This window comes from Eumetopias jubatus, unplaced genomic scaffold (genome assembly GCF_037043125.1).
Source record: "Eumetopias jubatus isolate StellerSeaLion01/CBP00866 unplaced genomic scaffold, mEumJub1_p1.0 scaffold_1, whole genome shotgun sequence".
Taxonomy (NCBI): Eukaryota; Metazoa; Chordata; class Mammalia; order Carnivora; family Otariidae; genus Eumetopias; species Eumetopias jubatus.
Window position 1 is genome coordinate 202,097,151 of NW_028274807.1, and position 13,116 is coordinate 202,110,266.

Genomic DNA, 13,116 nt, shown 5'->3' on the forward strand with positions numbered 1-13,116 from the left:
TGCTGTTTTCATATATTTTAATTGTATTTTGTAAGACTTTAGGTATAATTTGGGCATTGAAGGTAGAAAGAAGAGCTGGATTGTCTGCCCATGCATCGGGCACAGGATACTCAGATGGTGCGCTGGGAGTCCTCACAGAGGCATAGTGGTCCTGGCTGGTCCTGGGAAGCCCTACGTGGCCTGCATGGATGGTCCTCCTGTTCTGAGTGGGTACCTTGGGGGTCCCAGGATGCACCTTAGAGCAGGGAGCAGAGGCAGTACCCTTAGGGACTCCTCCTCCAAGGTGGCTTTACAAGGTAGCAGGGATGACTACTTGTCCATTACAGATGAGGAGTGCCTAGGAAAGCTTTCCTGACAGGTGCTACAGGAAGACTTTGCCCAGGCCACAGTGCTGCTGTCCACAGGGAGCTCATGAGACTGCTTTTTGTTGGCAAGGATGGGATTCATGATAGGGCTTTGGACTCTTACACCACATCACATGATTTGGAGAAATTTTACAAATGTCTATTTTTATACCACGATTTTGAGCTAAAAGAAAACAGGACTGTGAATTGAAAATAAGCTTTAACAAGTAGCTTTTGTGACTAAGAAGGAAAAAGTGCATATATTTACGTATATTCCTATATGAATTGACTCCTACATGGTCTAGTTCAGTGCCATCCAATAAAATTTTCTGCAGTGATGGAAATGTTCTTTAACTGTGCTGTCCAAATGTAGTGACCACCAGACACACGTGGTTTTGACTACTTGAATAATGACTGGTATAAGTGAAGAACTTTTAATTAAGGATTTTTTAAAATTTTTTATTGTTATGTTAATCACCATACATTACATCATTAGTTTTGGATGTAGTGTTCCATGATTCATTGTTTGTGCATAACACCCAGTGCTCCACACAGAACGTGCCCTCTTTAATACCCATCACCAGGCTAACCCATTCCCCACCCCCTCCCCTCTAGAATAATTAAGGATTTTTGGGGCGCCTGGGTGGCTCAGTTGGTTAAGCGACTGCCTTCGGCTCAGGTCATGATCCTGGAGTCCCAGGATCGAGTCCCGCATCGGGCTTCCTGCTCGGCAGGGAGTCTGCTTCTCCCTCTGACCCTCTTCCCTCTCGTGCTCTCTATCTCTCATTCTCTCTCATTCTCTCTCTCTCAAATAAATAAATAAAATCTTTAAAAAAAATAGAATAATTAAGGATTTTTAATTAAATTTAAATTTAGATTGCCACAGGTGGCTGCCATATTGGACACACAAGTCTAGCCAGTTGGGTTTTTTGGAAGACAGGAAGAGTGATTTTTATTTTCTCTTATCTGAAGAACACTCTGTCTCCAGAGGGGCCCCTATTGACACCCTCCATATTTTGTCTTGATAGATTTAATCATAATTCCCAGTGTTTTATCCTCAACAGATGCAAAACAGGCAGAACATTCTAAAACCATATGGTAATGCTTCAGCGGAGGATTGCTTCAAGTTAAAAACAAACTCTGAGAAGTAGGTTAAGAGATGAAAAGAGTAGGAAAATGAGAAATCACTTCAATTGAACCTCAAACAATTGCATTTTTCTTTTTAACTCTTCAAAAATGAAATTGAAATTTATTACTTGTACTACTTGAGTGATTTTGAAATTGCATTTCATGGCAAGGTATACATTATATATAGCCAAATGGAAAATAAATCTTAAAAGGGGGCAAATAGGGGCTTTCACACAAATTGTCCATGAATAATGTAAAATTTGTTTCAATAAAACCAGTCTTTTGTGCAAAAACCTTGTTTCGGTGCTACATATAAACAAAGGAAAAAATATTGCAAAGTATATAATACATAATTATTTCGTGTTACATTATATCCCATACCAAATATATTGTTTGAATATAACATTTGTAGAGATACTATTTAATTTATTCATGTAAATGTAAAAGTGCAGCAGTATTATAGGGCATCTCAGTGGAAATATCATAGAGATTTGAAAATTTTACGTGACGCATATGGACTGACTCATAATTTGGAAAAGGAATTTCCATAGCAGGATATATGTATGAGCATTAAAGCAATATGAATAAAAGAATAAAATGTAATTCCTAGAAGAAAAATGTTCTGGTTCCAAAAGCTTATTATTATACCCATTTTTCAGACATTGGATTGTTAAGGGGCAGAGACACTTAGGTGAAATCATCGAGTAGTACATTTTAATTACCAGTAAGGACCACATCATATTTCTTAACTGGAGCTTTCTAGAATGACCATTAGGCATGCTTGCCAAACACCAGTTTAGGGTAACTTAATGATGATGGCAAACAGTAACCTCCAGAAATCAGTTACTGTCTTTCCTTCTTTGCCTCCCTTCCTTCCCACCTCATTGCCATCTCTTGACTCTCTCACTACTCCTGAGTGGGAAGGAAGCCTACTTTGAGGTGTTGTGTTGTGGTGGGTGTAGGTTTATGCGATTCTCATTTCCCACGTCCTGATTCATAGGGGCACCACTTTGCCTAGCTTCTCCCACCCTACTTGTCGGCAGCAGTATGTGTTATTAGAGTAACTTTTGATCACGTAATAACATTTCTTGGAATTTTAAAGAACTTTCCAATTCTTTCCTGAAATTAAAGTTCTTCACGCCAGTCTTCAGTGAGTTCACAAATCGTTCAACATCGACTTCCCTTAATGTCCCGCTGATCTAAATTCCATTTTCTAGTTTGTTTTCCTTATTGACATACTCCAAATCATTCCAGCCATCCTTGCCTATCTTCGAACACTGTAGAGTCTGTCTGGAGATATCGACAGATGTTTCGAATCTCCCTATATTTGCCATCTCTTTATTGTGCAAATGTGCACGCACACACGCGTGCACGCACATTCCAGTCTCTTCTGGAAGCTGATCGGCACTGGGACTTGGGGAGTCAGGATTGCAAGACCAGCTCTTTTACTAACACACCGTATAATCTTGGGAAAAATCACTTCACCTTTCACCTACCTGTAAAAAATAGAGTTGGAGAAGATGATTTCTAAGGCTGATTCTATCTTTAACATTTTATGACTTGCCTTCTACTAAGAACCCCCTTTTATATTAACAACCCAGCGTGTCCTCCCTACCTCACTGGTCACTCAGCTTCCAGCTCCTTATGGGCTGCTGGGCACCCTTGTTCCTTAGGCATCTGTTTGAAACTATCTTGTCCACTATTACATGTTAAATTTCTGGAATTTGCTAAATAGATAGACAGACTGTGCCCAAATATTAGAAAATGAATAGCAAGTCTGTGAAGAATTTACCCACACATTTCTGTTGCGTTCCCAATACTTCATCTGTGCTGAGATGTACAAATATTATTTCTGATATTGCCTCAAAAGAAGAAGTGTGCATCATAAAGAACTGCATTTTCTAGATATCCAAATCAAAGATACAGTGAGGTATCACCTCACACCCTTTGGTGTAGCTATTATTAAAACAAACAAAGAAAAAAAACCCAGAAAATAATTGTTGGTGAGGATATGGAGAAATTGGAACGCTTGTCCCTGTTGGTGGGAGTGTAAGATGATGCAATTCCTATGGTAAATAGTATGGCAGTTCCTCCAAAAATTAAAATAGAATCACCGTATGGTCCAGCAATTCCACTTCTGAGTATGTTGAAAGTAGGGTCTCAAAGAGCTATTGGTACACCCGTGTTCCTAGCAGTACTAGTCACAGTAGCCAAGAGCTGGAAGCCTCCCAGATGTCTACCATATATACATACCATGGAATGTTCTTCAGCCTTAAAAAGGAAGGAAATCCCATCACACGCTACAACATGAATGAAACTTGAGGACATTATGCTAAGTGAAATAAACTAGAGACAAAAAGACAAATACTGTATGAGTCCACCTCTATGAGGTCCTCAGGGGAGTCCTATTCATACAGACAGAAAGAAGAATGGGCGTTAGCAGGGAGGAGGGGGAGGGAGAAAACGCGAGTTGTTTAATGGGTATAGAGTTTCAATTCTGAAAATGAAAAAGTGAAAAGTCAATGAGAAACTGAGTGCACACTCCAGATGGGTGTATATTTATTTAATTACACATTGTGTCACAATACCATTCTACTAGTACAGTAACGCACATTATAAACTGTGCAACAAGAATAGTAAAGTACGAAGAAACATGAAATAGAGTTTGAAGGCTATCTCCCCCACGTGGGTGGATGGTCCTGCTGCAGCCCTGAGCTGCACGGACCGTGCTGTGGAGAACATTGCTTTGAGACCCAGGCTTTCAACCTTATGAAAACCACGGCAAGTGCTTCCACAGGCTGACGTCACCGGGTCTGTGCAAGCTTCTCTGGGGAGAGAGGATCCACAGGTCTCATGAGATTTCCAAATAGTTCTGTGAGCCATAAAGGCTTCGGTCTCAGTTCTCCTTAGAATGAGCAGAATGTCAGCGAACTTTACACAAAACTGCGTTGAATTGAAATTAACATTAACCCTTAAAAATCACATGAAATCAACCACTTTAAAATAAACAATTCAATGGCATGTACTGCATTCACAGTATTGTATAACCACCCCCTCCGTCTTGTGCCAAACATTTTCATCACCACCCACCCTCTGCCCCCAAAAAGCCCCATACCGATTAATTCCCTTCCCCACAGCCCCTGGCAGTCACCAGGCTACTTCCCGTCTCTGGATTTACCTCCTCTGCGTATTTCCTATTCGTGGGACCAGACTACATGACTTTGAACCTGGCATCATGTGGAGGTCCACTGAATGGTCTCTACAATAATCACCACAACAATGATCAGAATGAAAAAACAGCAGCAAGCATTAAAGTTCCTGCACCTGAGATTCTGGACTGTGTGGCAACAGGGCACCCCACTCCAGGTGCTGACCTGGATTCTCCTCTCCATGTGGTGGTGGGTGTTTGGTCTTGAGCTCCAGTGGGTGGGGAGGATTGTAGCCTTTGTGGACACAGTATACCGGGGTTGGGGTAAAGCCTTTCCCTTGTTTCCCATGGCGTTCTTCTTCACTGCTTCTGCTCTGGTGTTCCCCTTCACTGTGTCCGCTGGGGTGTTCCCCTTCACTGTGTCCACTCGGGTGTTCCCCTTCACTGTGTCCGCTGGGGTGTTCCCCTTCACTGTGTCCGCTCGGGTGTTCCCCTTCACTGTGTCCGCTCGGGTGTTCCCCTTCACTGTGTTTGCTGGGGCGCCACTCCTAGTGGGAGAGGGCATGGGGATGGCGGTCCCAAGGGCAGGTGAGCTAACGGCAGGAAGTGATGGCAACACTGGTAACTGCAGGGCCTCACCTGACCCGCTCTGAGCACAAAAGCCCAGCAGACAGGCCTCGCAGTTGTTACTGTCATGCATCGCTTTAAGAGAGATTTCCTTGATGGTAGGTATCTCCTCCATGGACTTAAATCCTTCTCTGTAGCATTTCTCCAGAATTCGGAACACCAGGTTGTTCAGGATCCTTGAGATGTTCTCTTCTGTGAACTCGGGAACCTCAAATGGAGACTGATTGCATCTCTGACATCTCTGGGCAAAGACCCTCATCTTCACCCTGCCCCTGGGTTTCTCCCCACTCTTGTGCATGTGGAAAAGGACCTGAACTTGAGCAGAGGCCCAACTGCGAGAGCACAAGGAGCACTGGAACCTGCGGGGACAGAAGACAAGACCCTCAGCTTGGCCCAGGATGGCTGAGCTGTGGGCTGGGCCAGAGGGAGGAAGGGGCACCCAACCACACAGAGACGTGACTTGACTGGGGTCGAGGTTAGCGGGGGAAGAAATTAGCGAGCCCCTGTCTCCACTGTGCCACCAACATGCGCTGTGACCCACAGGTGTCTGTCATGAAAATAACAGATCACAAGCTGTTGGTGTTGGAAGGGACCTTCTAAGTCCTACACGATGGTGCTAGAGATGAGGAGCACGCTGGAACCCATCATGTGCAGAGACTTGGTGGGTGTAAGAAGCAAGACTAGACCTCTGGTCTCCTAACCCCAAACCAAGGCTTCTTCAAATGTAGATTGAAGTGGGTCAGAGGCTACGGGGCAACAGCAGCTATTAAATCATCCCCCAAGAGCTCCGAACTGAAATCCACAGGTGGTACAAGTGGGTGCTGGTAGGTGCTACCGTCTGAAAGTTTGTGTTTCCCCCCAGTTTCACATATCGGAATCCGAACTGCCAAAGGTAATGATGTTAGAAGACCTTTGGGAGGTGATTAGGTCAGGAGGGTGTAGCCCATGTGAATGTGATTAGTACCCTTATCAAAGAGATCCCATAGAGCTCCCTAGCTCCTTCCACCACGTGAGGATAACAGGAGAAGTCCACAACCCGGAAGAGGGCTTTCACCAGACTAGCTGACACCCTGATCTTGGACTTCTAGCCTCTAGAACTGTGAGCAATACATTTCGCTTGTGTATAAGCTGCCCAGTCTGGTGTACTTCTTTATTTCTTTATTTCTTTATTTCATTTTATCTTATTTATTTTATTGCCACCCAAACAGACGAAGACAGTAAGTCGTAGAGCCACAGATCAGGGCTGGTCTAGTGTCTGGAGGAAAAGCATTGCTTTGCCCTGTTGCCCAGGGGCCCCCAATCTGCCAGTATTTTAGGGAGATCACTGTGTCCAGCTCTCTCTCTTTTCGCTCCCCCTCCCACCCAATTCATCGCTCAAGGTAGCCTGGAAAACTTCATATTCTGTGTGCACCTAGCCTCAGGGTACGAGAGAATGACACCTCATCTCTGCAGGGAAGAGGGCAATTTCCTGAGCTCAGATATTTGGACAAATATATGTCAGGATATGATGGAGAGAGGGGAAGAAGGCACACAAGAACATGGTTGCACCCAGGACAGGAATGATGGGAGAGGCACAAGCTACAGGATGGCAGGGACATTTCATGCTCACCAAATTATCCATGCACTCCTGCCCACTTCCCAACCCCCTCGAAGTTATGTTGGGCAATATGACTGGTTGCCCAACGGGACGTGGGCAGTGACGTGTTATTTCTAAATCTGGCACAGAAGCTCTTGGAAAACCCTCCAGCTCCTCTTCCTCTGCCTCGGTGACCTGGGGACCACGTGTTAGGTCAAATCATTGATATTTCGAGGTTTATCTGTTCTAGCAGCCAAGCCTCGACTAACCTGGGATGGTGAATTGGAGGGGGCTGGGAAGAATGAGCCAGTCAAGGTTTCCTTCTTGTGTTTTGATTCTGGCCGCACCTCACAGGGTGAGCATGGCCATGAAATGAAGGGAAGAGGCCAAGAGGTTCTGACCACCATGAGTGAGATGACCTCACTGGGGTCATTCGGAGTCGGTGGTGCACAGGGCCCTGGACTCTGCTCTCCTGAGCTGCTTGCCCTGGCCCTCCCTCTGGGTTATATTGCTCTGTTCAGTGCCAGCTCAGAGTTCAATGTTCTCACAAAAGAAGGGGGAGGGGACTGAGATTTTGCTTGGATGCTCTTGGTGCCAGCTCCTGGCCCGGGGAAAACCATGGGCCACAAGGAGAGGAGACCTCTGCTTCCTCTGCCCAGACCCTCCCCAGAGAGGAGGGCAGTGGGCAGGCACCGAGGCCCTGCCCCAGTCCTAGGAGAGAGTCTCAGGCCCCCACCCTCTGTGCAAGGGGGCGGCCCCACCCCCTGACCCTTGGGGCTCTGCTTTCCCACCTGGGAAAAAGGGTAAGGCTTTGGATGACTTCCAAGAGTCTTAGTTTAAAAGGATCCATCAGCCCAGAGCACAGGGAGCAAGACTGCTGCATGTTGCTCAACTACCTTAACCTCTGCCCTCTCCTGGAGGGGCCTCCTCAGCCCACGGGACCTCTCCCTCCTGGGCTCCATAGTGAGCCCCAGGTCCTCCGAGGTGGGAACTTTGCCCACCCAGCTCTTCTTCACTGCTCCCCCCCCCCAACCCCTATGCAGCCCACACCAGTGCCCAGCCCTGCTACTGTTTGGGGTTCACTGTGATAAAGAAAAAACCCTTTACCAAAGCTAAAACTTCTTGGATGATGAGCACCATACTTCCTGTAGTCTTCCATGTGCAAGCATGGGTAACAAATAAACAAGAATTTTCTGGAATACATACCATCCCTTTCCCCACTCACCTGGCAAAAGCCCGCTGCTGGTACTGTGACCATCCTGGCTTAAGGCTGTTGGGAAGAAGGTCTTTGTCTACTGTCAGGGTCCATATGTGCCATGGCTTCACTTCCTGAATTAATTCCTGGAACATTTGCTTCCATAGCTCCATGTCCTGATTCATCGTATGCTATGTGGTGAGCTGCGTGCATCAGGATCTCCTGGAGACTCTGACGGGTCTGTAGCAGGACATGAGGTTTCCTGCTTTAAAGAACAAGGGCTGGGACCTGCTCTCCCTTTGTGTACCTGACCTGGGCCTGTGGACCAGGTCTTTGCCTCAAGGACAAAGGTCAGTTGAATCTGGCTCCCAGTTCAGAGGACAGGGCTAGCCTCCTCCACAGGGAATTTCCAAACACACAGAATGCATGGTTTCATCCAACAAAATATGAACACGGGAAAGCTCCAGACTCTGGATTGGATCTCAGGAGGGGATCTCAGTCTTGCTCTGCTGATTACCTGACTTTAGCCTGGAATACATCCTTTACCTCTGAAGCCTCTGGAAATGGTGGAGAGAGGCTGCAGGTGCTTTTTCTGTTCTAACACTTGGAAGTCCTTATCCACTGGGCTGCTGTGCTCGCGACTAGGGAGGAGAGATGCAGATGCAAAGAAGGACCGTGCCATCGTGGGCCCTCCCTGCTCCCTGTATCCCTGCCCTGGGCTCTCTGCTTCCCGTTCCAGCGGGTCTCTGTATGACTGGATCTTACAGCCCCCAAGTTGTCCGAGGAGACTCCTGAGCCTTGTCCTCCACCCATTAGAAACCAAAGCTGACACAGCCCGAGTGCCCCGATGAGGCTGCAAGGTTGGTCCCCACGTGGGTGAGCAGCCAGTGGCCAAAACTGACCCCACTTCCTTGAGGAGAGGCTTGAAAAGGAAGGAGAGAGGAGCAGGGGGCAGGCAACGGCCCAGGGAGGGCGGGCAAGATTCTGGGTGTCTGCATGCCACGACTCCCTCCGCAGACAGCCTGCCACTGACCTGCGCCCCTGACCGACTGCTGCCCAAGAGGAAAGCCCCACCCTCGGCGGTCCGCTGCCCTGGCATCCTTCCAGCTGCCTCCGTGCCTCTCGGGCCACTCTCCACGCTGCATCTGGGGCAGGGGCGTCTTTCCAGAGGTGGAAGCCCTCACCCACACGCTGCATGTTAGCATGGCATTTGGACCCCTCACAGGCCACCCCTGCCTTCTACCAGCCTCAGCCCTGCCATCTTCCCCCAAGCCCATATCCGCCCCTACACCCTAAGCCACAGCCCCTCGCTCCATGCCATACTCTTAGACTCTTGCTGTCCCAGCCCCGCGCCCTGTGCTCACGGCCGCCCCACGGAGGAGAGCCCCTGCCTTCGCTCCCAGGGCTCCTGCCCAGGTTCCAGGGCCCAACAACGCATGCTCCATGTTCCATGCCCCCTCGCCCCCCTCCCCCCCCGCCTGCCCCAGCCAGCCCACACCAGCCTCCTAGCTGGACCCGGGAAAGTAATCTCAGCCAGGTGAGCAAGGTTGCTCCCTCCCCGCCCATAGTTGTACAAATGCCAATGCTCTTCTGCATCGCAGAGCTAGTTCAGAGCAAGTGGGGAGCAGAGGGTGTTGAGACAAGAGCCTGTCTTACTTTCTGGCCTGGTATGAGATCTTGTGTGAAAATGTCATGGGCAGTTCTGCGTTGTTAAAACCACCCTTGGCGGGGCGCCTGGGTGGCTCAGTCCGTTGAGCCTCGGACCCTTTGGTTTCGGTTCAGGTCATGATATTAGGGTTTTGAGATCCAACCCCGTGTCAGGCTCCGTGCTCAGCACGGAGTCAGCTTCAGATTCTCTCCACCCTGCCCTTTCCCCTACTTGCGCTCTCTTTCTCTAAGATAAACAAATAAATAAAATCTTAAAGAAAAAAAACCAACCCTTGAAAGCAAGTGTGCAAGGAGATCCTTGAAGATCCCCAGATAGCTCAGTGTTTCTTTGTCATGTAAAGGTTACTTTTAGCCTCTCGCTCTACTAAGAATATTCTGATTGGAAGACTCTGCCTTCTTAAATGATATAAGTATTTGAACACAAGCATTAAGGAATGTGAGAAGGTTTGTCACATTTAAATTAACGTAGACTAGGGTCGTTTGGGTGGCTCAGTGGGTTAAGCGATCGACTCTTGATTCTGGCTCATGTCATGATCTCAGGGTTGAGAGATCAAGCCCTCCATCGGAATCTGCCCTGGGCCGTGGAGCCTGCTTCAGATTCTCTCCCTCCCTCGCCCCCTGTCCCTCCCCCCTCTAAAAGATTAATGAATTCGTTAATATAGGCTAAATGTCTTCCCTCTAACTATCGTGAGTAACATCATTTGCCTGATCTTCCAGAGAATTCTGGGTTTCTGGGGTGGGAGTGGGGGTGCCAAGGCCTACGAAGTAGCACAGGAGCTCAGCAGGGCTGAAGATAGCTGGAGATTCATATTCCTCAGACCAGCCATGGGGTTCTCATTGAACTGGTCTGGGCATCAGATCTCTAAAAATTCCTCAAGTGATTCCAAGGCCAGGCTATGATGGTCACCACTCCAGGAGGCTTAAGGGAAGGACAAGGTGGGCAGGTCCTCGTCAGCAATCACAGACCCAGAGCCAGAGGGGTCCCTCCCCCTTAAGTGCTCTGCTGGGATCAGCAAAGCTTACAGACGCTGTTCTGGGGGAAGTGGTCCTAGGGCTGCCCAGTTGCCTCCACCAGTTGGGTAGGACACTGGTGGTCGGAGCAGTGGGCTCCCAGGGGAGGAGAGGGGGTGGATGGGGTGGGAGAGAGGAAGGGGAGGGAGGGAGGAAAAGGAAAGTTTGGGCGCGATGAGGAGGGAGGGGTTTCCTGGAGCCTCTCGGGCAAGCTCCTTCCTGGCCTCACTGCAGCTGCAGAGGAGATTTATAAAGGGGGTGAGGGGACAGGGGACAGAATGGAGCTGGGGTCAGGGGGTCTTTGGTCTGGGGCTCTGACCTGCTGTGTGACAGTGGACAAGTCACTTCAGGCCTGTTGAGGATGAAATGCCACGTTTCATGCGGAGGGCTACTAGGCATGCCTGGTGCCGAGAAGGGCCTGGAAGGAAGCCAACACTGGTCCCTGAAGCTTGACAAAAACAATTCCTAGGACCACAGAAACCCCTGCCCTCTGGAAATGGGAATTTACGTGCAGACAGACAAGCTCTCCTCACTGCCTCTGCCTGGCCAGGGTTCTGTCCCTCCCTTCCTGGTGGGCAATGGCCGCAGCACGGCCCTCCTCATACCCAGCTTCTAACCCAGAGGCCATTCTCCTCGCAACAGGGTCAGGGACACTTGCTGTCACTCTTTCTGAACACTGGCTGGGCTCTGGCTGTGCCGCTGGAAGGGGGCCGTGTGTGAAAGCTTGGGACAGGCCCAGCTGAGCTTGGACAACACTCTGCCTTCTCGCTTCAGCTCCTGTGCTGAAAACAAGTGTCCTTTTCAGGTCTATTTGTGCAATGTGTGTCAGATTTTTTGTGTTTTTTGTTGGCGATCTCATTGTTTCAAGTGGCCCCGAAGCCTAGGGTGCCTAGTGGTAAGGAGGCTGGGATGTGCCTTCCAGAGAGAATGTGTGTTCGATAAGCTTCATTCAGGCATGAGTTCTAGTGCTGCTGCCTGCATCTTCAATATTAATACATGAACATGACTTACTACGTAAGGTGTCTTTAAACAGAAACAACTCAAGGTTATGGATTGCTCAGCTGACCAAAAGCTAGAGGCTGGCAGGAACTAAGTCTGCATTTCCCTGGGGAGCGACGGTTCAATATTTTGCTATTTCAGTGTTCTTGGCAACTTTATGGACCAGAACCGCAAATCATGAGAGGGGGCTGCATTTTCCTTTGTCTACCCTGTGGTTTATCTTCCCTCCCATCCTTCCAAGGGGAGAACTGGCTTGGTGAAACTAAACCACTTCCGAGCCTTGCACTCACCTGTTACCCAGTTTTTGTTCAGAAAGTGCTAATGACTAGGGCAGTTAGCTCTGGTATTAGACCCTGCCAGATCTCCAGGCCGTCTGCTAGCCCCTGTCTTGTCTGTGGCCCAGAGATCGAAGTGTCATTCTTTTCCCAGCCAGGCTTCTGGATGGGTGCTTATCACTGATAGAACGCACTGGCAACTGTAAATCCAGCCATTTCAGACTGCAATTTCTTTTTACTCCGATGTGCCAAATTGCCTGGACCCTGGGGAGTGGTGGATATATTCCAGGAAAGCAAGTCCGCTCCATCCTCAGCCCAGTGCTTTCCAAGTCCTGTGCCAAAGGCGGTCTGGCCCCTTCTGGCAGTCCCTTATCATCCCTTTCCCCTGCGGCGCTCCTGGGTCTCTCCCAGCAGTGAGAGCTGATACAGAGAATGAAGCTGATACAGAGAATGAAGAGGTTCCTGGGCTCAGTCCTGTGATGTTCCATTGTGTAGAAATTGGGAAAAGAAGGATGATCCAAGAAATGAGATGTCATGTTTCTGCAGTCTCTGCATCAATCCCACAGGAAAGAAATCATCTGTGTGATGCCACAAGGTGCCAACAGACACCACTAGGAGCCTCAATCACTCATTCACTGTGTGGTTGGTGAAAAGACACCAACAGACATCATTAGGATGTTCCTCCATTTATTCAAAAAATATTAGTGTCAGTTTCTGTGCTCCAGACACTAGGGCTACGGCGGCAAATAAAGCAAAGAGTACCCTCACAGAGCTTATGTTTTATTCAGATGGGGAGACAGACAATGACCGAATAAACAAGCAAAGGCTTCCACGTGAGATGACATTTGAACCAAGACCTGTCTGAAGTGAAGGAATAGGCCAAGCATATACGGGGTGGAGGCACATTCAGATCAGAGGGGACAGACCGTGTGAAAGCCCAGAGGTGGAAGTGGGTCTGGTGTGTCCGTGGAGGAGCAGGGAAACCAGGGTGGCCAGAATCAAATGAGCGGAAAAGGAGTATATGAGGTTGGAGATGCAGCTGAGGGCTGCAGGGCCTTGTAGGATTTTATTCCTAGTGTGATGGGAAACCAGTAAAGAGTTTTGGGTACGAGAGTGAGAAGGTCTGATTTCACATTGTGTGATCT

The 13,116-nt window shown here is 48.5% G+C and overlaps 1 protein-coding gene across 1 annotated transcript; it reads right to left on the reverse strand.

Annotated features, from left to right (window-relative positions):
• Positions 1-4,705: 4,705 nt before the first annotated feature.
• RTP3 (receptor transporter protein 3) lies at positions 4,706-8,203 on the reverse strand. Its single transcript, XM_088022224.1, has 3 exons — positions 8,049-8,203; positions 5,120-5,606; positions 4,706-4,957 (listed from the first exon to the last, which is right to left on the reverse strand). The coding sequence occupies exons 1-3, from the start codon at positions 8,201-8,203 to the stop codon at positions 4,706-4,708; spliced, it is 894 nt and encodes a 297-aa protein (XP_087878350.1).
• Positions 8,204-13,116: the final 4,913 nt, after the last annotated feature.

What these genes read in the sequence shown, in the direction of transcription:
- RTP3 (XM_088022224.1), bottom strand. Translation starts at nt 8,203, where the DNA reads ATGAATCAGGACATGGAGCTATGGAAGCAAATGTTCCAGGAATTAATT. An exon ending in CAGCAGCGGGCTTTTGCCAG is followed by an intron (nt 5,607 to 8,048) that starts GTGAGTGGGGAA and finishes CTGTCCCCGCAG; the next exon opens with GTTCCAGTGCTCCTTGTGCT. An exon ending in GGAACACCCGAGCGGACACA is followed by an intron (nt 4,958 to 5,119) that starts GTGAAGGGGAAC and finishes ATGGGAAACAAG; the next exon opens with GGAAAGGCTTTACCCCAACC.